Consider the following 23,705-nt stretch of genomic DNA (forward strand, 5'->3'; position numbering starts at 1 on the left):
CCGTGAACTTTACACAGCTGGCAACATTTCTTTATTTTTTTATATGACCTTTTATTCCAGTATAAATTATCAAAGTAAATGGGCTGCATCGTTCCAATATTAAACTAAAACAAAGGTTGAGTTGTATTGAAAAATCTTTGTGTCCAACAGGTAACAGTTCTGTATGTTAGAGGTAGGGAATGTTGTTGGTGTGTAACAGTAGTGCTATGGTACTGGGTGAGGGATCTGTTAGGCAGAACAGTAACTGAAGATATTAATGCATGTCTTGTACCTCTTACAGTTTCTGATTTATATTCTAGGGTAAACAAAATTACTAGTATATACTGGAAATTAGGTTTCTTAAGTAGGTTTAAAGGGGTCAGTCAACTGTAAATAGTGATATTCTTGTTTAAAAATACTTTTTAATAAAATGCATGGTAGCAGCATTAGAAATCACATATCCAGTCAAAACAGTGCAGCACAGAAAGTGTTAAACATGTAGTGAAGAAACCAAGAGAGAAGTTTTAATGAAGATCATTTAATGGCAGGCCAACTGAATTATCTGTCATTTCAGAAAATGTTTGTCTTTTTAAACACACAAATCTACAACACAAAATAAACATTAAGTTGGAGACATTTATACATAATATATTTTTGCATCAAAATCAGGAATTTACATTGCTCTTGGTTTATTTTTATTTTTTTTATTACACTAGAACTGCACTCAATTATAAATATTCAAATTGAGAAAAAAAATAAATAAATCTTACAATTAAGACAACAACAAAAGGTACGTCTATAACATAAGGTCCCAATACAGAAAAGGCAAAAAAAAAAAAAAAAAGAGACAAAATATTTGAATGGACTTTTGGATAGAACATATAATTTTATCTAATTGTGGTTTCTTTTTGCAGGTATCTTAAAGGGAAATTCATTCAAATGTTCTGCATAGCCCTTGCACTCATATATATACATTATATAAAATCTCTCTTTGAATTTCTTCAGTAAATGCATTTACACCCGTCATTAAAATATCCCAGCTTCTAGGCTCTAGGACTTTATTTTTAACACTGAAGAGTGCACGTTGCAAATGTCATACCACTGGTTAGCCACATTTTGACGAGGCATGAGTCCGTTGTAGGGAAAGGATGGGTTTTTAAGCCTGTCTCGGTTGTCAACAACCTTCCAGAAGTACATGCCCTTGAAGAAGAAGATGGAGTTGTGGGTGTAAGAGAAATACACAGCATCCAGGTTTCCAGCAGGGTGGTCATTGGCCACCACGGCTGGGAACATGTCTGTGATTCTCTTGGGAAAGCCACTGTCTTTCTGGTTTTTGTTCACATCGAAAGCATACACCTGTTGAGAATTGAGAAACCAATTAGCCAGCTGCACTTTGGTGTTTTCACTGCCTGACCTCTCTGATTGGCTCTTATAAACTGGAATATCACATGCCCTAGCTTTCTGTTCCCCAGGTGTAACATTTCTCCTCCCATTATACTAATGGTTAGGGGAAGTTATTGAAAAAAGGAAATGCAGCTATAGTATAGATCAAGGGTAGACATGACACTAGATAGTGAACATATTGTACAAACGGGACCTAACTCTTTAATCTTTTTACTGTATTTATTCATTCAATTTTGACGTACAGGAATGCAGTTTACAGACTGAGATGAGACCCTTACCAGTGAGTCTTTGAAGAAGTACATTTTGTAGTCTCTCCTATCGTAGAAGACTGTGTCAATGAGGCTGGGGATGCCGGGGAACCCTTCAGATATCAGCCGGGGGTATTTGCGTCCTTCGGAGTCTTCTGTGTATGCTTGATCATTCTCGCTGTCGTACCTCCAGTATTGAGTGCCTAATCAGAGAGATGAAATCACACATTGAGCGATGGCAAAGACACGAGAGTGCTTTTAGTTCTCTCCTGCATCTTCTGTGAGCAAAACAATATTACACTGTCTCCACCATTATACGCCAAAAATAATGTGAGGTGAAACTGGTGTAAATGCCAAAAAGGTTGCTGTCTTTTTGTCCTTGCTGGGTTTCCAGGGAAAGGGTGGGCCAAAATGGAATTTATAAACCATTCAATGATTCGATTACATTTACGTTCCAGGCGAGACTGATACATTAAAATTATTGATACCTTTAAAGAAGTACGCAGCATCGATTCTCCAGGTCCACACGTGGGCAAACCCGTCGATGCCATCCGAGGGGATGCCATGCCAGCCTACTTGCAGAGCGATGGGGTCCCCGTAACGGGTCCTGTTGTTGCGGTTCTCGTACAGCCAGTACCAGCTGTCACGGAAGAAGTATGTGTTAAATCGGACCACCAGTTCACCGTATGGGGTTCTGTCTTTCCGGATCCAGTCGAACACAGTGCTAAAGGGCCCTACACACCCACCTGAAGAGAAACAGTAATTGCACCCATTAATAAATGCACTAGACAAAACTAGAGCAAACGGACACAAGTTCAATGGTCAGAAATAAACAGGGTCATGTTCATGTTCATACTTGAATAGCTTAAAAGCATTGCAAACTAACATAGAGGAGTACAAATATTTTCTTTTCTAACATCATTAAATAAAATCTTAAAATAAGATGTCACAGAAATTATATAGGTATATCAAAGCTTTTAAAAAGTTGACTTCCTTGGTAAAACTCTTAAGACACGTGTTTAGTGTAGTTCTTGACTTAGTTTATTAAAAAAAAAAAAACCCTGAGATCACTTGTTTATATACATGTACTTAACTACTATTATTATATCGCACACTCCCACTTCAAAAGCTTCCTTCATCACAAACCGCTGAAACTTAATTTTTACATGCTAAGAAAATAATTGATTTGGAGGTGGAAGCTGTTGAAAATCCAACGCTGGCAGCTGCACAGGTTTAACCTATAATAATCTAGCCATTAAACTAGCAATGACAGGTTTGTTATTCTAGGCAGAAATGTATAAATAAAAATAGACACATGTTAAAAACAATCTAATCCTTGCTAATGATTCATGCTTGAATTGCTAATAATGCATTAGTAAAGGTAAACAGAACGTTACACAAGGGGGAGTATCATTTGGACATTAAACAGTAGCAGTATCAAATTACATCTGAATAGGGTTTTTTTAAACTCCAATATTGTGTTTAATTCAATTGTTTATATTATTAAGTGATTTTCTTTAAGCGTAGATGTATGAATTTCAATGGAAGTGTATTTTAAGATTCCAGAGTTTTATCATTTAGACGATATCTTAGAACAGACTGTAGTGAGAAGTTTACCACTTGCTTCTAGCATAGGGAAGCTTTAAATCACTACTGCAACATGCACTGCAGAAATATTACAGTCGCACTCACTGGGGGTGTCGAGTAGAATCTCTAAACTCCTGTTTGAAAACCGCTGTGCTTCGTTCCACTCTGATTTGATTACAATGCTGGTGTGTTTGGTTATACAGTAGGCTTACTACAGTATAACTGGAAGTCTGTCATCAATACCTGAATACTTGAACCATAACTCAATTGGGATCTTACCATAAAGATGCTGGACAGCTTTCCTGTCCAGCCAGTCGATTTCAAAGTCTGAATCCTGGGGGATATAACTAGGCTGCATGATGGACCCAGTCCTGTAGATGTGTGGTAATCCCAAAACGTGTCCAATCTCATGAACTGCAACCTGCACAAGAGTTTCCAGAGAGCTTTTACTTAAAACATCTCAAAAAGCAACACAAAGTGCAATATAAAAACTGTTACTGTTTGTGGGAATTTTGAAATATTTTTTTTGCAGTAACACAAATCCTTTTTATTTATGTTTATCACCAAACAACAAAGGTGCTATATCCACACTGATTTCTTTACGAGATCTTTCGCAATGGCAGTTGGTATGTACTTTGAGCAGACTGATTCCATTGTCGCTGTTGGGAGCAGTGAAATGCTCATCATCATCAAAGTGAATGTCTCCAAGGTACCAGGCGTGGGCAAACTCACGACCAGCCCCATCAAACGTCTGTGTGCAGCCCAAGTGTCGCCCTTCATAACAAACAACAGATACCATTTTAAAAGGTTCAGAATGATAGAAACAGAATATGTCTGTATTTCATGTATTGCACTGTATTTTTAGGAAACACAGTTCTGAAGTGTGAATTTTATACAAAGCTATATTTGTACTGTGCATGTTATGCCTCGTTCCAGCATGAGATAAGGACCCTTTAATGCTCTTTAATGGTTCTCAACTCTGAGTTCTTTCTCATATTTCATAGTCATGTGACACATATTCTTTAACATCCTCCCAAATACCACAGTTGGTGACTGATCTTACATCTGATGCTATCTCACATTAAACTTTAGAGATACCATCGCCAGTTCACCTTGTATCCTAATTTGCATATAAATACTTGGACCACCAACCACTAAACTTTTGTGGCTAGAATTGGGATGCATCTTATTGTAATCTGTGGGTACATTACAATATGATTGGGAGATACGATAAAAAATTGTATTACATCTATGTAATTACATTATAAGGCAAGCTCAGTTTACCTGTCCCAAAGCCCAGTCTCATATCGATCATTGCTAATGGTGAGGAGTTATCCTCCTCAAATTCCAATGGGCAGATCTCGCTCCACATCCTGAACGCTAGCCTGAAAATATATCTTTGTTCGTAAATGGACAGCTGGCTGCTGTAGCCTTCTCCGATGAGCCTCCATTTCAGCATTTTCTTGGAGAAGGCCATCTGCCCTGTCAAGCCGAACATGTTGTCCACTGCCCGTTTCTTCCTCTTCCTGACCAAGAGAGTTTCCAGAAACCGCTTCCTCCGGACTGGCTCCGTGGAGCCTGCTGTGGCATTACCAGCCTGGGTGTGATTCAGACTCTGAGCGTCACTGCCTGCAGTGCTATTGTGGTGTGTCTCACTAAGGTCACTGGACGTTCCATTGACCATGCTAGTGTCATTGGCCTCCTTGTCTGGGACTCCACACCTTGGTTTATTCATTGCAGCCTTGGTGGTGTCATCGAGCTCTCCTGTGACGGGTAGGTTGTACATCTTCTGGAACTCTTTCAGAGCGTTGATGTAATCTGGGTTCTGCATGGAGTCTTCAGGGACACTGTCATCTCCAGCTCGGGTCAACGAGTCCCCCTCTCGGATGTCCACGGTAGCCGGGTCATCATTGACAGGGACAGGTGCACTCTCGTATTGCATTTCTTCCCAGTTGACTGGCTTTGTAAACCCAGATTTTTTAAGAAATTGCTGGGAGAAAATGTGAGAAGTGAGGTAATTAGTTAACAGAAGGCTGTCTAGAAAGTTGCAAAACAAATGAAGCATTTGCAGTTGTAAATGAGTTATCATTCCTAAAATAATAAAAAAAATCTTCACACCAGAATTTTGCCACCAGCCAGTAAAGTGATATAGCCCACTGAACCCTAACGCACTACTGCTGTAAACTGTGTGTGTACATATTGGGTCCATACATTATGGACTCATTTTTCTCCTGAAGCAGCTTAACCAGCTCCTGAACCTGCAGTACTAGTTTGGACCAACATACGCCAAGTTCTGATCTTTGCTGGAATGTCTCTCAGGGCAAACAACAGTTTTACAATTGGTCAAGAAGGAGGGAAATTTGATTTGGTGTCAAATTTTGATGACTCACCTCTCAGAGGAAATATACCTACTAGACTTCCCTGATGAAAAACGAATGGCACTTCGTTGCACTAAATGACACTCTTACACCATTAGAGCCAGGATCAACTGTAGTCTGTACATATTAACATAGCTTATATTTACATGGTAACTTTCCTATATAGAATATACTACAAACACTATTTTACCTCCACTTTATTATCTAGCTATAGCCAACATAACATATGCAATGTTGAGTCCCTGGTACGTAGTACACACAGGCAGCAAGTCACTTGTGCTCTGTCTTTTGGGTGAGATGTTGTTGTAAGTGACTCTGCAGCTGATGCATAGTTCACACACCCTAGTCTCTGTAAGTCGCCTTGGATAAAGGCATCTTCTAAATAAACAAATAATAATATACACCTCATTTAATACAATTATTATATATTCTGTCCATCTGTTTAAATGAGGGAACACAATCACATGTAAAAATAATGTAGATTCCACAGGCTTAAATCTGCATATTGTTTTAATGCAATGGTAAGGTCTGTAGCAACTCATGAACACAACTAATGATTCTGAAAAGTATATAAGCAAGCATACATCAGTAGCCTATTCAATACAGTACTTTCTTGCTTCACATTGTACTGTATGCTATACCGCTATCAGTGTATATATTGTAAAACGAAAAAAATAATAATAAAAGACTCGAAATACAAATAGACCACTTTTTGATAGCATACCATTTTCTGATGAGGTACCACTACACCGGTATTTTATATTAGTGTCCACTATATAAGTATGTGACAGATATACACAGACTTAGTAGTGTATGCACAGTACCATAGGAGATGACTCTAAAGCCCGCGGTTAATTGAACAAGGAAAGCTGTAATTTACTGCAGAATTCATTAATGCAAACTCCAGTACAGATAATAACGAATCCCTATGAATCCAAATTGATTACCAGTTTATTAAAATTCAAAGATTACAAACCCACATTTAACATTGTTCTTATTATTTTGATAACACACCTGTGCAGCGTCTTGGTCGATAATAAGCGCGGTTTGTTGAGTCGCTGAAATCTCGACATCGGAGTGATCTCTGCTGTGGAACAGCTTCTCAGCCGCACAGCGAGCGATGAGGGTCACGCAGGCGAGTGCAATCAGCTGGATACAACTCAGCATCGTGGCTGCGCAGGTAAAGTTAACTGGCTTGTTTCTTTTTTCTCTTCTCAGGAAAATGAAAGCACCGTCACCTGTATACTACTAAATGGCAAGCACTTGTAAATGGTTTCCATCTAAGAGGTGCGTGTTATCTACATACATAACTTTCAAATGTAATTTCTTAGCAGGCTACCACAAAACAAAAAAAAAACAAGCAAAAAAAAAACCTTATATTGATAAGGCAATGCTATTGATTCTATGTCAAATAGTAGGCTAATAATAATATTAAAGAGATAGTTGTATTTTAAATGATTGTTTATCATTTTAATTGCATGTACAATATACTGAAGGGGTTTCTTAGGGTAACCTTAAGCTTATTTATTGTAATTCTAATATTTGCAAACACTATGCTCTTTTGTGTTTCTTTGTTCTCCCAACTTGTGAAATGATATTAAAATGTGTTATTGCACAAACATGTGAAGGACACAATATACTGTAAGTAAAGACTAAATGATTATTAATTTTAATATATTTTGGTGATTTGATTACAGTTCTCTAAAGTTGAACTACTAAATACTCCTGTGTTCTTCAATAAGCGCGTATCAGTTAATAGTTTGTGATTACGTGTGAAAAGTACAAAAGTCTTTTGATCGGAAGAGAGCAAAGCTGTAGAATTTTACACCAAGGTGATCGTTTGTCAAGCCCGGGGCAGCGAGACAGGAGACACGCGCCTTTCAACAATAACACAAATAATACAAAAATAGGAGTTCAATAATAAAGGGCTCAAAATATTAAATATTTAACTGAGCTTCCTTAAATGTTCACCTCTTTCAAAGAGAAGCCAATTATTTGTATAGAGCATTCTGTGTTTTAGGCTATATTATATAAAACACATCCTGCATAAGAAACCATATATAGATTTTATAGAGAGGATATGGGATGGGTTATTAATTCACATTGTTGTTGCTGCTCAGACATTGGGATCCTTTGAGAACCGACTAGATGAAATATTAAACTGGGATCAATCTGCTATTGCACTTTATACTGATCCAACAGCCTTGAAAAACAAATTTGTTAGTCGAGGTAATAAATGTATTACTGCAGGCACTTGCAACAGTGCAACACCTTGGAATGGATATAATGGTGTACATTAGTTGTCAGAAAAAAAAGCTTTTTGACTGATACGAATTTGACATAATGTGTGTTACGCTTGCCTGGTTCCTTTATTTTCTGAATGCAAAGAATACAGCAGGCAAAGTAGAACATTGTACACTTTTTTTTCCTGATCAAATTCGATAATGCATGCAATGGATTTACCTTTACAGTTGTACAAACGACACTCAGCTATTTTAGTGAGTCATTCCAATGTTTAGAATCTCAGTAAAGCCTGAACTGGTTGCTTCTCTAGCACGCAGTCTACCTTTAGTGCCCTGCAGAAAATTCTATTTTAGAAAGATAATCTGATGGTTTGCTTCAGCAAACAAGAACATGATAGGGGCTATTATCCATTTCCACCTTACTAATGAGGGGTTACATGCACTACAGTTGGTAAAAAAAAATCCTGTAATTATCTTCTTATTGGAATACTTCCCGAGTGTTCATGTTTTCTATGCAGTGTGTGCGAAATTGCAAAGTTTCACTGTTGTAGTTTCCACTTAGTTTGCCAGCAGGGCTTTGTCTTGCAGATGTATTATTTCTCACGCATGAATTGTAAATTCAAAACATCCTAACTTGCCACACGTACCTGTGTGAAGCTTTACAGTTTTTCATATATCAAGAGAACTGCTTGTCCAATTGTGACTAAACTTGCTAACCTCCTTCTGCTTGTTATTGAATGTATCATAATCTCAGGGTATGTGGACGCTGTCTAACCACACAATCACAGGAGACAAAGCCATCTCTGTGTGTCATAGAATCATAATTTCTTATTATTATGTATTATGTATTATGTAGACCCACAAACTCAGTAAACTGCATCAGAGTGTGTTTAAATTGCGATTTTCCATTTGCATGTTGGCAAAAGTGTACAGGAAATGGGTACCTACCACACTATTAAGAGACCTCTTTAAAAAAAAAATTATAACAGCAAGGTAGCATTAACTGCAGTAAGCATTTGACAGATGTCACATACTGTATTTGTGAGTTGATTCAGAGATCATTAATCACCAGCACCACCCCCCCGAAACGAAATCCTGCCGATTCACCACGAGCATCCCTCACTCCCCACCACCGGAACGAAATCCTTGAGATCATCACCAGCACCCAACCCCTGAAATGAAATCCTGCCCATTCACCGACCAGCATCCCCCACCCCACCCCAACCCCCATGGAACGGCAAAAAAAAGACAACACAAAAACATCACTTCTGAAGTGTGCTGTGGAAAATAAGGCATGTTATAATAACTACAGAATAAAAACATACATGAATACACATACTTCATAATGGTGAGTAAATAAAACTTTTATTCAGCTCTATGTTTCTGTTAAAATCTTGACTCTCAGCTCAGAAGTAGCAATGACTTCTTGGCTTTCTTGGTTGTATTGCACTTGTTACACATTCTGTTGTAGCTCAGAAGATAACAGGTAGCGTTGAATTCAATTAATTTTCTTAAGTTCTTGTGATATCCCCAACGCCAGGTCCTGAGCTGTGGGCTTCTCAGCTGAACAACTGACAGTCAGTCCTTCAGCATTCATGGCATCAGCTGTGGTTGGTCCAATGGCTGCAAACTACAGTTACAGAGGAAACAAGCAATTACTTTATCTTTAATGAACGTCATATCATTGACATATTCATGATTTTGTTATGATTGGCATAACTAAATCAGCTTTTAGTTCTATTTGGAAATGCCAAGTTAAAAGAGCAGGAACATAAACCTGTCCGCTTTCGTAGTAATGTGTGTGACTAGAACACTACAACCGAATAGTGCATGTGAATATAATCCACCTAATTAATCCAGGTCACAAAAGCAACAATCACATTTCAATCTGAACGGCAAACAATTGATAAAGGGTGTTTTAAATAAAATATTGCATTTAAGCTACAATCCTGCAGGTATCTTTAAGACATCAATGGCTAAAGACCTGGAAAAGATGTTCGTGTTGACCAATAAAGAAAATAATTGGTTGAATTAAGTAATTGAGAACTCAGGTGGAATGAAAATCAGAAGACCCTGTGGCTCTCCAGGACCAGGGTTGCACACCTCTGGAATAGTGCATTTATAGGCCGCAAAATGGTCAGATTATCAAACTTCACTAAAAGAATAGTGTTTCGGCTCTATTATCTGGAAACAATGAAGTCACATGACCAGAATTAATTTTCTTAAAATGTCATTATCAAAATGTGTTTGCATCTTGCTAATGTATACACTTTTGATCAAAGCTCTGTTCTTGTCCCAAAGTTATTTCAGACGCATTATTACAATGATATTAACTCTCATTATTGTCATAGCCCTCAAACTAATTAACGCTAAACCTGTTATTTCATTGTTTCCATTAGAACTTCTAGTTCTGTGAACAGAACAGAAAAAATGCACTGTACAAACTGCAAACTCTCATGCAAAATTTTACATACAACGATGCTGCTTCGTATGCCCATTTAGCACGGCAACAGCTTAATTATCACAATTTATCAACATTCCTTTAGAGTGGCATTTAAAATGCTTTTAACTTGTCAATCACCCAGTCCTATTGTCTCAGTGGGTAATAGCGTGTTTCTCTAAGCATCTCACACAAGCCTGGTGGAACCAGGGCACGATGGCTTCGGGAAGTCAGCAATAAAACTGTACACCATCATGTTTGCCACAGAGATAACGGATTGATGTCACTGGATGCCTATGATCTTTGTGCCATGTGATTTTGTGTAGAGAAAACAAAAGATAGAGCAGCCACAGAAGGTAAATTAAGACCGCAGTCCCTTCTGATATATATTACAGCACTTTTCTGTGATTAAGAGGCTCCTGGCACTTGAGCAAGCATCTTTTACAGTATATGTTTCGTGTCACCAACTTCTAATCGCCAGCAACCATTTACTTTTCACAGGTGATAGTTATAGTATGAGGAGTCACATCCTATATGTGTTCATTACTTTCCCTGGGACTATACTTCTAACAGTGACAACTACAAATGATGTTGTGATATTACCGGGAAGTACAAAATAAGCGACTTAATTGCATTAATTAAAACTGAAATACTATTTGAAGTACCAGCACTTTAGAAATGTAGTTTTGTTTGTTTGAACATTATACATGAATAGTGCGGGGGTATCAAGTTCTTCAAAGGAAATAAAATGTGAAATTTTTACTAGAAATGTATTTTGCGTTAAAAATAAATTTACAAATGACAGATAGAGTGTGAGCTATATGAAGTAAAAGTGTGTTTCTTTAAGGCATGCCATTCTTTTTTGCTTTCTATTAGAAAATGTTTAATATGCTGTTAAATTCCTTAAGAAATTGCACTGACCTCATCTACTATTCATGTATTATTATCTGTGTCTAATGACTTGCAATAGAGAAAAACAAACGTATTGTATTACATTACAATTGATGAAGTTATACTGTATAACAGTAGATGCACATTTCAAGTAAATTGAGCATTCTATACATTGTCTAGGTTCAGCAAGTTGTTTCTGAAGTTGCATTATTCTTAAGACAGGTTTTGTGATTTTTCCTGTTCATCCAGAACTAGGCTAGATAAGATTTATTTGGAGGTTCACACGTCACATTTACCAGCATGCGTGACCTGCGTGACAATTACAATGGGCAAACAACAATAGTAAATTAGCTTTATTAGCAACAAACGTTGTTTAAGGGAGCTTAGCTTTCTGCTAACAGCCTTTCCTCACTCAATGAGGATCATTTCCTTTCTTGAATACAGAGCATTATGCTCATCCAACTGGAACACTACAAATCCAACAATTAACCAGCCACTCCTCTATGTAGAAACGGGCTGCTTTACACAGGATTAAGAGTACGACACGGCAGAAGCATGAGTTATTGAGGTCAGGATTCCTGGGGTACATGGCTGTACTCTACATATGTATCTGATATTGTGGCAGAAAGGTCAAAAAAGAAAAGAAGAAAAAGTGGGTTGGCATCTAATCGTGGAAATACAACTACTATTAGAAAAATATTCACATTTGCAAGAGGTTTTTCTGTCTTAAAACAACATTAGACAAGCCCTAATTTTTTTTTTTTTTAAATCCATTACGCATAGCAGGCATTCACAAGCAAATCCATGTACACTGTGAAATACCATGAATAAGAGGTTCTACAGAAACCCAGCCTGGCTCGTCTATTTAGCACCTAAAAATGTCCTGGAACGTCGCTAACCAGTGAACACATATCCATTTATTAATCTATACCCATAATTTACAAACACTATAACAAGATATCTGCATGACACATTTTCGATAGTCATTTATAAATTCTGTTATATGAATGAACACAGGCATGGCAATTTGAGCCACAAATACATTTCAAGCAGTGTTTGTTTGAATATTCACATATATGTCCCAGCACTAATTACTATGATTAGGTTCATACCTTTATCTGATCAATGTGATTCCCTGACAATTTCTGGAGTGTTTTTAGGCAAAACTTTACTCCTGATGGACTGAAGAAAGTAATGCTTTCTGGTATGCCCTGTAGAGGGGAAAAAAAAGATGTATAAATAGATTAATGCAGACTGTAGCCCTCCAATATAAAACTCCTTTGGCTTTGAACAAATTCATGAAACTCTACCAGCAACCTAACATGAAGTGTATACTGCATACTGGCATGCCTCCCCAATAGCAATCAATAAATCTAGTACACTGACTACTCACGTGCACACAGCATGGGTGTGGAGAAAAATAACGTGCCATTACAATGACAGTAAGATCAATAGAGCCAATTAGTTCATTATTCTCCTTGAGGCACAGGCTAAACAAAACTGGTGACCTCCTTTACCTCACTAGTGAGCAGACTTTAACCCTAGAAACTGAATGCAAACAACAGCCTTTTAAAGGAACCCCCAGGAACTGTAATTGTGGGCTGCTTTGTGGAACCAAGGTCCTAACTTCCCTGCAAACGCAAAACTACATCTATTAAAGTCTTATGCTAAAAATCAGTTGTGCCATTTGGTGCCAAGCAATATGATTTTTGAACAAAAGATGGCTTGATTGACTAGGAGTTTGCTGAAAACATTGCCACGGTACACAAGAAACTCCAAATCCAAAGGTTACATCAGGTTCAATATCTACATTCTCACCTATGTGGTCACACATGTTCATGATAGAAGACATGATAAAGCCTAACAGGCCAGATTTTAGTTTCAATGTAGCCTTTTAAGATATAATTACACATATAAACCATATCCAGGTCTAATAACAAATAAATGTATTTGTGATTACAAATGATCCTACTCTTACGGTCTGGCTGCTGAACTGCAGGTTCCTGGGAATGTTTGATCCTGAAGATGTGCTTTACAGATATTAGCAAGTAGTGCTGTCCAGCAGGCAGCAATATGGAAGGCTCTGGTGGCATAGATGCTCAATCAAACCATGTTTTTTTTTTTTCCAGTTTTACCTCTTTTGAGAAATATTCACTGAGGGCTTTCTGAAGATTGGGATGCTGGGCAGTCTGATAGACAGTCACACTTTCCAACGGCACACCTGCAATCAATAACACTTTGTCACAGCATGTACTCATCGAAATGCATTCTTAAGGAATTGTCAACTATGCTATTAATAAACCAGGAGCTAAAAGTAAAGATCAGCATTCGCAAGTCTAGTTAATGACTAATTATTTGCCTCTAGTCCCCTGTGGTAGACAGGGGAAGGTGAGGTTATATATTTTCAAACTTTCCCTAATCCACTGCCAACGTCAGCTGTTCATTGGCAGCCATCTACCACGGTGGGGGCCAAGATTGAACATGGAAATGATTAGTTCTATGAAACTAGACTTGATTTAAAAAATGGTTGATGTTAGATCTGTTTTTTTTAAATATTGAAAACCATTAAAACATATCAAACATATCCATACTTTTGTATGCAATGTAGCCTTGTTAGTCTGAAACCTCAGCACGCCTTTTTGAAGTGTGCTTTTATCTGGGTTGCTACACAGAAAGTAAAGGATATCAACGTATTAGGAGATTGTATATATTACCATTATCCTTCAGCGCTTTGGGTAGTACTTCTCTTTTAAGTGATCCACAGGGAAAAAGAAGAGGCAGCGAATCTGAGTTTTCCTCTGGGGAAATAAAAATTGTCAAATGTAAAGAGAGTTGTACTATTGATATATGTGTTTGTTCAATGCAATGGTAAACGGTGGATCTATACTTTTAATATATATAAACAGGTTTCAGAAAAGGTAGAACTGCAGTGTACTAAAATGAAGGTTGACAAGAATAAAAATAAAATAAAAATAATGTACACAAAAAGTTTAAATGATTAAAAAAAACATATTTCAGGACGTTTTGGGCAAAGCCCTTCTTCAGCTGTGTATAAAGAAAAGACACATAGTGCAGTAAACTGAGGATGATAATATATAGATAAACTCTCTGGAAGGGCATCAAAAGTGTATATGCTTAAAATTGATGGAGTGTATATGCAAAACTTAACAGCTACTTACTTTTACATATATATTCGGATAGCTTATCTGCGTTTCCTGTATCTTCACCCTGAGGGATCAAGCCAACTTCTTGAACTAAAAATACATTAACAAAGGAATACAATAGCATTTACAGAAGTTACCATCTCAAGACAAGGGGTAATAAACAAAGCTTTAATACAGACAATGAAAGATGCTTTGGGTTAGCTCCAGTGTTACATTGGAATGAGGCTTAAATGATGGTATCTAAAGGTTTGAGACCACTGGATAACATTCACTTGGACTCTGTTTAATGGAAGGAAAGGAGTTCTGAAGAATACCAGTCATCACTGTTAAGCTTTCTGTTGGGATAAATTAGATGTTTTAAACTGACACTATCAATATATATATTTTTTCCCCAGACAGAAGTGGTACTATTTTTGTACTTGAAAGTAATGTCAATGTGTGCTGTTGTCCCCTTTGAAAGGGAGATACTGATCTCTATGTTGGATACAGTATGCATAGCTTGCCAAACACTTCATACGACACACTTCTAGACACACTGTAAATGTTCATTTACTTTGCTACTAAACGAGGACATCAAATAATACCAACAAAGGATCATGTAATGTATGTGTCTGCCACATTTGAAGATTGTTTTACTGCTTCAAAACCAACAAAGATGTGCAAGATCAGTCATATCCTAAAAGGGCAAGAGTGTAAAGGTTACATCGCCAAACACTTACTATGAGCTGTCAACTAAACAGCAAACTGTTGCTTGCTGCAAACCAATTCCCATGCAAATAAAAAAATCAGCACTAATCACAGTGAGGGATTTAAACAGGATATAGATGCCTGGCACAGCTGAGGTTTGTCCAATTATCAGAGCATCAGCTAATGTTAAAGGCAGGAGAAGCAGTCTACTGTGTAAATTAAATTACTTGGGCTGAGTAAATAACATATGGACTTCAACAGGAGAGCACCTATTAACACTTGAATCTCCTAACCTCAAAGGGGTATCCTGTAAAACAGCATCAGAATTAATTTACTTGACAGTTTCAGATTAGACCGTGCACAAATATGCTTTAATAGAGGCACAATTTACATAGACATTGACAATACAATTACAGGCTAAGTATACAGAATGTATACCTTGTTTATAAATACCTTGACAAAGAAAGATTAGGATAACATGACATTAGAAATGCAACTAATCTATACTACCCAATACTGTTTGGAGGGTAGTCAGTGCACATTCAGAAACGAAATAAAAAAATTATAACTAAGCCACTGGAATATGGAGATGTTGAACTCAAAACGGAAACAGTCCCAGTCTACTTCTCGTTGAGTTACATATCCCCACGTGTTGCTACAACTGTTAAATAATGTACTTTTTACACTTAAAATTTTAAAGTCTGTTTCAAAGCTCTTTTCAAAATGGCCACTCTAATGCACTGGGGTTTGAGGTCAGTCCTCTAAATCACCGCAGGAAGAAAAAAAAAAAAAAAAAAAAACATAACAAGTGCTCTTGCTTTTCTGTTCCGTACCACATCATGGATTGTTATTGCTGTGTTACCTGTTTGACAATGTGGGCAATAATCCTTACATTATAAGTGCACTAAAGCAGACATTTTGTCAAGAGCTTTGAAACAGACTTTAAAGTTATAAGTGTAAAATTATTTAAACAGTTGCAGCAACATGTGGGAATGTGTAACGCTATATTTTTTGGAACCCTGCTACTTACTCTAACTTTTCCTTTTTTTTTTAAAAAAAAAAAGCATAAACTTGGGTTTGCACGGTCAACTACTGTGATAATTCTAAAATGGAATGCCTAAACAGCTCCACTGCTCTGTAGTGCTGAATGGTTGAACTGTGGAATCCAAATAATATAATTCAGAACATAGGGAGAATGTAAAGAATTGTGGATCAATAATAAAGCACATCAAAGAAAAGGTATAGAAAACAATGAAATCACCAGTGTGAGACCTACCCAAAGAGGATGTGGCTTTACCCACAACATAAACAGATTTAGCATTCCATTGATCCTTCAAACTTTCCATCCATTCTGTAAAAACAAGACAGAAATTGCATTACAAGCATGCCAAAGAATAAACAAACAAACCAAAAAAAAAAATTCCTGTTTTATGTCACTGATTGCAATGGATGTCTTGGTGCATCAAAGACACAATTAAAATGAACATCCTTCGATGAAACAAGAAAAATGTTCTCCCACCACTTAATATAGCAAAATGAACGTAGTAAAGATTGTTTTGTGGAACATCTTGTGTTCCTTCAGATGTCTATAAACTCCCAACATAGAAGTGAAGTCAACTGTTGAGAAATACTCTCTCCTGCAGTAGAAAAGTCAATTTCAACTACTATTGGCCAGTAGCGAAACTGATGCTGATGATAATAAGGTAGATTCATATTTCTAGATATTGCTAATGGTTACTGGCAGTGTTACTGGGGGGGGATGGCAGATCTTTGGGGCAAGAAACTTTTGTAATCCCGTCAGCCTATCTGTAAAACTGTGTATAATCAGGGCTGACTATTCAAAACATAGGGGAATATCAGATCTGTTTATACACAGCTGTATCACACTCTTGATGGGTGGGATTAAAACGCAGCTGATACAGATGTGCTGTAGATTTCACATTACATTTAGTGAATGTGTTTTTTTTCTATTTCAATGAAATGTGAGATCTTAAGATCCACAAGATGCATATGTAATGTACAGAGACTTTGCAGGGCTATTGAATACACAAACAAGGAGCTGTTTTGGGCACAAGCCTCATAGGCAGGTGCAAGGTTTAAAATGCTACCGAGTCCACTGCATTAAGGACAAGGGAAGGATTACTTTCCATGCAGAAAGCTAAGGTTTTAAAGAGCAGGTTGAACCAAACAGAAAGTTAGTTAGGCAGGTGCTTGTAATATAAAAGGTTATAAAGCACCTCTCTGTTGTCACTTTACAAAGAAGACTCAGTGTAAACAGCTTGTTATTTCTAAGAGGAAACCCCTTTTTGTTGCAGCTGGGTTAGTATATAATAGGTTAGTGCCACTTTCTTCGGTCAGGGTGACAATGATTACTTTTCAGAGGCAGTGTCCTTTCAGTAACATGCCCCAATTTATAAGGTATTGGCTGTGTTGAACACCAACAATGCTGTTTATGAAGCAGTCGCTCCAAACAGGGAATCAGGATAATAAGACAGCATACAGGCTTTAGAAACATGAAGGAAGTCACTAGGACACCTTAGCCCTGCTGCACCGAACCCTAGCGATGGAGACTGCAGGAAACACAATTAGGTTATACCAGCTCAAGTTGATTAAATCATAGTGTATTTGTTATTGTTTCCTGGTCGCTAATACAGTTTCCATGTGCTTTTGAATCTTTAATTGACTCGCCAGGTTCAAAACATGATTGTTGGTACTGCTTTGTTGCCATCTTTACATTACTGCCTAGCATTTAACAGAAAAGTGAAAAGGAAGCATAATCTACACCAGATACAACCCGAAAATGAAACGTGATAATTAAAAAATAAAAGATAGAGCTAACTGTATGTAGCTAATACTTGGGAGGACACTATAACTACATTAGAAGGCTCAGGAAACTTCTAACCCACTGTACCACCTCATCCCTCATATTAACTTTCTATGTTTAAGATGGACTGACTCCTTATTTAAAACGATAGCCTGACCAGCACCGATTGGCTGAATTGGCTCCTCTTGTTGGTAACTTTTCTTATGTTCTTCACTGAATGCACGTGGCATAAACAATAAGGGTTTTTGGCATATGAAAACGACTGTACCATTGAAAAACCAAGCAATTATGCAAAAATTTAACAGTACGGTAAAGACAAACACTTTCTAATAAAAATACACAATGTTTTTAGAAACGTAAATATGCAGCAGTTATTAAATTAATAATAACGTCGTCTTATAGATATTCAAGGCACTCTATACTGTAACTCCTCTCTCATATCAGCATCACCCACCTTCTCTTTTACTGTTCTGTTCTAGACACAAGCTCACAGCTTCCACTGCCCTGGGGCTGGTAAAGATGAGCCCACCATATTTATCTGGGTGTGACAGCTGGAAATTTTAAAAAAAGGAAAGAAACAGATAAAAAGGAAAACCTTCAACATTCACTGCAGAGTTTTACAAAAAATATATATATTTGAAATCCTGCTCCATTGGCAGATCATATTACTTGATATTACATGTATTATTTTCTATATTCAGGTTTTATAAGCCTTGGTTTATTATTACATGTTATTATATTCTTACCTTTTCAGATAATGCATTGAGGGAAACAAACTCAAAAGACAAGACAGGGATCATGGTAGCTTTCAACCCATATGACGCTAACTCCTAAACAAACACAACAATATTATTAATATCATCAGCAACAACAACAACAACAACAATGACTATATCAACGAATATGTATAGTCGAATACATGTAAATATGTGTAAGATTTAACACACTAGTACAATGCAATTTATAGTAAGCACACAATTTTGCTTCCAAAATATGCACTCAACTACATTAAAGAAGTTTAAAATGTTGGTCAAGTATCCTAAAAAGTATTTACTAGAATGTTTTTTTTTTTTTTTTTAATAACAAGAGTAAAGCGTGCATTTGGTCACTAACCTGAACATACGGGTCAGATCCAGAGTCCCCTTCCTTTGGCTCTTTTAATAACAGAACTTTCATAGCGAATGGAAACACAGAGTACTGAAATGTCACGGTAAAAGTTAAAAACGTTGATAGACTGCGTGTTTATTCCTGAGTTTCAAAACTTAGCAACATAAAAAACAGAAGCGTTAACAGCTTCCCCAGAATTATTCCACACCCAATGACAAGTAAAAATGAGCGACCTGATAAATGGAACATACAAAGTCAGATAACAAAATGCTGTAACTGCAGTGAACGGATGAACGATAGCTTTTTGTTTAAATAGACAATGCTTGTATTTTATATTGTATGTGCAGTTTCACCAATTTCAGAATAGCAAATTGAAAGGAAATGACTATATTGATCACATTGTCTATATTGAAAATGCCGTCTCTCTTCTAACCTGAATGGATTGTAGCCTGTATGACAACGATGTACACAAATGTAGAGCAAAAGGGGCTATACTAAATCCTGTACACATGTCAGTTTCGTGTAAACATATAGGCGGATATATCTGAATTGAACTGTGTGCAAGGCAAGGCTTCGATGGGGTACTACAGTACATTTCACTAGCACTGTACTTTCTCCAAATTGTACGCAGTCCTACATACTTTAACAATGTGACAACCATTTTCACCATAGAAACGGAAGGTGATAGAATGTTTTGTGTTTGGCTTTACTTTTTCTTACTACGGAAGTGAGGTTAACAGCATGTTCACATCAACATTTCTTTCGGATGATTCTGTTATGTCGGTGATGACCTGAGTACAGCTGGACGTTCACTAACGAAGCGAATCAAAACATGCCGTGCTGTATTTTGCAACGGGTAACCGTTTTTTACAAAAAAAACTGTGTTGCGTATTATAACATACACTGTAAAGTACTTTAATAATTACACCAAGAAGAAAATAATACATACTTCAACATCCCTGCTTCTTAGGCTCCATCTAGTCGTACTATAACAACAACTATTTTTAAAGAGTATGTGATAGGTCAAAGGAAATTAACAAATGGAACGTCCCAAATCAGAAAATAGAGGGCATTTATAATTTAATAATACTTAAATAAGGCCCTACAAAAAAAACAACAGAAAAAATTTCAGAACTTATATTTTAATAATGATTCAGGTATTCTGATATCTGTGTTTATTCAAATATGCGTGCTATGGATTGAACTCTCCCTTCAGTCGCCGGATTGTTGTTCCATCCAGATCCCGCCTCTCTCGTCTCAGTTTCAGGAAGTTGTGAAACTCAAGCCATTACGGCTCCAACAGAGTGTCAGCAATGCGTCGTAAGTATAGAAATATAGGAGTCAACATGGCGAACGCACAGGTTCAGTTTCACGTAAATCTCGTTGCTACGCAGACTCCCGTCCCGATTCTGTTCCTTGTCTCGTGCTGTGTGTGTGTTTGGAAGCATGGCGTCTTTGGCAAAAAAACGAGCTTTGGGAACGGGAGAGGAGCCGGAGGAAGACCACGAGGAAAGCTCGGATGAGGGGATAGAAGGGGTAGGTGACTCCGGAGACGACGACGACAGTGAGGATTCTGACGAAGAAATAAACGAGGTATTTACCGAGTGATAGTCAGGCCTTTTGAAACTATTCACACGCTGCGTATGTCTCTATGTTTACTTATTCTGGCAATGCATTTTATTTTGTTTTTTTCGCAATCAGGAGTTTAATTACAGGTTAAGAAATGTAACACCTACTATACTGCGGTTTATTTACCGTAGTTTATACTTGTAAGTTACTGTTAAAACCATTGTCACGTAAAACAAAGAAGAGTGAAGATAGTAAGCAATACTTGGATAACAAAACAGGCTGCCCACTTCAAACTACAAACTTCTGTCCGATCTCACCCCAGTATTCTGTCCAGGTAGGGTGAACATTAGCCTAGGGCAATTCTCACCCAGTATTCTGTCCAGGGTGATAATTGACCTAATTTAAAAAAAAAAAAAAAAAAAAAAAAAGGGGGGGTAGAATTATCATGCAACACCCACCTGTGTCGTCTAATGTAATGTAATGTTCCATTTACGAGTACACGTTTGGATATATATATATATATATATATATATATATATATATATATATATATATATATATATATATATTAGTTAATTGATAGTACTTCTGTGGATTGGTAATGATGTGTCGGAATGTTTTGCAGGAGATAACTGTCGACTTTGAAGCACATACAATCTCCGACAGCGATTCTAACGGCATCAAAAAGCTTTTGAAACAGGTGAGTCAAAACTAAACATCGAAGATTTTTTAAACTACTCCTGAAAAATGTTCAAAATGAAACATGACAATGTTGAATTTGATAGTGTGGGCTTATTGTAAACCTTTTTTTTTCACAGCTGTTTTTGAAAGCCAATATAAACCTGTCTCAACTGACTGATCTGATAATCCAGCAGAACCACATTGGAAGTGTTATCAGGGTAAGAAATGTTGATAACATGTTTTTACTGCGTCAGCAATCAACAAGTAGGTGCAATAAGCACAACTCAAATTGTACATTTAAGACTATATATCATGATAGTTTTATACTTTTACTTAAAAAACAAAAAAAAACAAACAGGAGTATGGTGTCTTAGTTTGAACCCACTGCAGTATCACATTCATTAATTTAGATGTTTCTGCTGTAAATAATAAACAAAAAAAAGTTGTTGCTTGTGTCAGAGTATTATTGACTTGTTTTGCAGTTCCGTGATATATAAAATTCTTTACTATGCCCTCAAGTTATTTTGCAAACCTTGTTTTTTTTCTTCATTCCAGCAAGCTGACATTCCAGAGGATAGTGATAATGATGATGATATAGATGAAGTCTTTGGATTCATCAGTCTTTTAAATCTCACTGAAAGAAAGGTGAGTAACTAGATGCACAGAGAGTATTGCATATGAAGCTGGCCTTTTGAAGAGTGATATGTAAATAAAAACAATGACACCTGTTGCTTTAAATTTACACTTGCAAGACTTTTGAGGTTTTGAAAGCCAATTCTTTGTGTATCACAGTTAATCTAATAAACATTATTAAGACTTGAAGTTTATCCTCATGAATCTTTTTGTTACCCTGATTAAAGGTAGATGTATTTGTCATTGTTTTGCATGCAATTTCAAGGGCTCGGAGTGTGTTGAGCAGATTAAGGAGCTTGTGCTTGAACACTGTGAGAAGTGCTGTCCTAAGAACATCGCTGAGCAGCTGGATAAAATCCTGAACGACACCACAAAGCCTGTGGGCCTCCTGTTGAGCGAGAGATTCATCAATGTGCCACCACAAATTGCTCTGCCCTTGCACAAACAGCTACAGTAAGTATTGCTTCCTGTAAATCATTTGACTGCTTTCTGTACTCTTGTACTCGACGGGTGCAAAAATGTAATTTCCCTTAATAGTGCAGTTGCAATATTTTGCCATAAGATGGCACCAAATCACATACCATAAAATATTAAAATCCTTTAATATTTAAGTAACTAAAACTAAATCATTAACAATAGGGACCACTGTGGCATAATATTGTAAGAAGAAAAAAAATGTTTTGTTTGTTTAGGGAAGAAATAGCAGAAGCCCAGCGAACCAATAAACCCACTGGGAAGTGCCATTTTTACATCATGATAAGCAAAACCTTCAAAGAGGCAGGAAAAAATAACAGCACACTAAGAGGAGGCGCACCAAAGAAAGAAGAATTGATGTTTACGAATGCCGAGGAGGAATTCTTTCATGAGGTAACTTTCTTTACTATATGATTGCACTTGTGAACCGGATGTGTTATTGTATACACACTGCAGTTATAAAAAGGTAAGATGACTTAAAGCTAACAAATCAATTGTATTACTCTGCAATGCAAGATTGTATGTTTATCTTCTATATAATTATGATGAACAAATTCTATTACTGTAGGTAAACATAATAGATGTTACTCTTTCTTTATTCCCTGCAGCATGCAGTTCTGAAGTTCAACTACTCTGTCCAAGAGGAAAGCGACTCTTGTCTTGCTGGCCGATGGTCTTTTGATGATGTTCCAATGAAACCTTTCCGTACTGTAATGTTAATCCCAGCCAAGAGTATCAGTCCAATCATGGAAAAACTGAGAGAGTACCTGTCAATATGAACGTTACCTTGAGGAACTGTGTAACCTTTGGAACACAATGGTTTCTTACCTGTTCATTTAATCATTTGTTTATTTGTATAAAAACACAGGTATATTAAAAAAAACACCCAACTCTGTACACTAAGCACACTTTTTTTTCCTATTGGACTCCCAGTAGCTCCAATGCATGTGAGCTGGCGTTGAGATTAAAATGGACCTTGGTGTCTAATATCTGTAATCCATAATGTGTACTTGCCATTAGCTGTGTGGAATTTCCATGCCATGATCTAATTATTTGGATTTTAAAATCATTTTAAATCACCCATAAAACACTGTACATACAGTGTCACATTGTTAAACAATTTATACAGAAAATTAAGTAAAGCTAATTTTTTTAAGTCCTCCTGTATGACATCCTTCCCTTTTTGAAGTTAAAAAAAAAAAAAAAAAGTTTCAAAAGATCCTTTTGTTTGTGGATTGTGCTTTGAGTTCCTCTGTCATCACAAAAGCATTGTACATTCTCAGAACAAACAGTCCAATATCAGACTTCACTGAATAACACATCTTTTGGAAGCCTGGAGTGTTTGACATTCCTCGGGGGTTTCGTTAGTCAGTGTCTGAATGTTCAGTTTCTCTTT

General features: G+C 36.9%; 2 protein-coding genes across 2 annotated transcripts; one reads left to right on the forward strand and one right to left on the reverse strand.

Moving 5' to 3' along the window:
- Positions 1-446: 446 nt before the first annotated feature.
- On the reverse strand, positions 447-19,895 carry LOC117417782 (matrix metalloproteinase-21). The gene is made up of 16 exons (XM_034030078.3): positions 18,959-19,895; positions 18,592-18,675; positions 18,300-18,396; positions 16,298-16,372; positions 14,350-14,424; positions 13,885-13,968; positions 13,306-13,391; positions 12,283-12,381; positions 9,340-9,469; positions 6,611-6,768; positions 4,503-5,208; positions 3,853-3,992; positions 3,498-3,639; positions 2,120-2,377; positions 1,662-1,834; positions 447-1,335 (listed from the first exon to the last, which is right to left on the reverse strand). Exons 1-16 carry the CDS (start codon positions 19,019-19,021, stop codon positions 1,030-1,032), a joined length of 2,676 nt encoding a protein of 891 aa, XP_033885969.2. The 5' UTR covers positions 19,022-19,895; the 3' UTR covers positions 447-1,029.
- A 404-nt stretch (positions 19,896-20,299) lies between these two features.
- LOC117418014 (BRCA2 and CDKN1A-interacting protein-like) lies at positions 20,300-23,206 on the forward strand. Its single transcript, XM_034030512.3, has 7 exons — positions 20,300-20,545; positions 21,147-21,221; positions 21,340-21,420; positions 21,758-21,847; positions 22,101-22,288; positions 22,528-22,702; positions 22,918-23,206. Exons 1-7 carry the CDS (start codon positions 20,399-20,401, stop codon positions 23,086-23,088), a joined length of 927 nt encoding a protein of 308 aa, XP_033886403.3. The 5' UTR covers positions 20,300-20,398; the 3' UTR covers positions 23,089-23,206.
- The last annotated feature ends 499 nt before the right edge of the window (positions 23,207-23,705 follow it).

Source organism: Acipenser ruthenus, chromosome 13 (genome assembly GCF_902713425.1).
Source record: "Acipenser ruthenus chromosome 13, fAciRut3.2 maternal haplotype, whole genome shotgun sequence".
NCBI lineage: Eukaryota > Metazoa > Chordata > Actinopteri > Acipenseriformes > Acipenseridae > Acipenser > Acipenser ruthenus.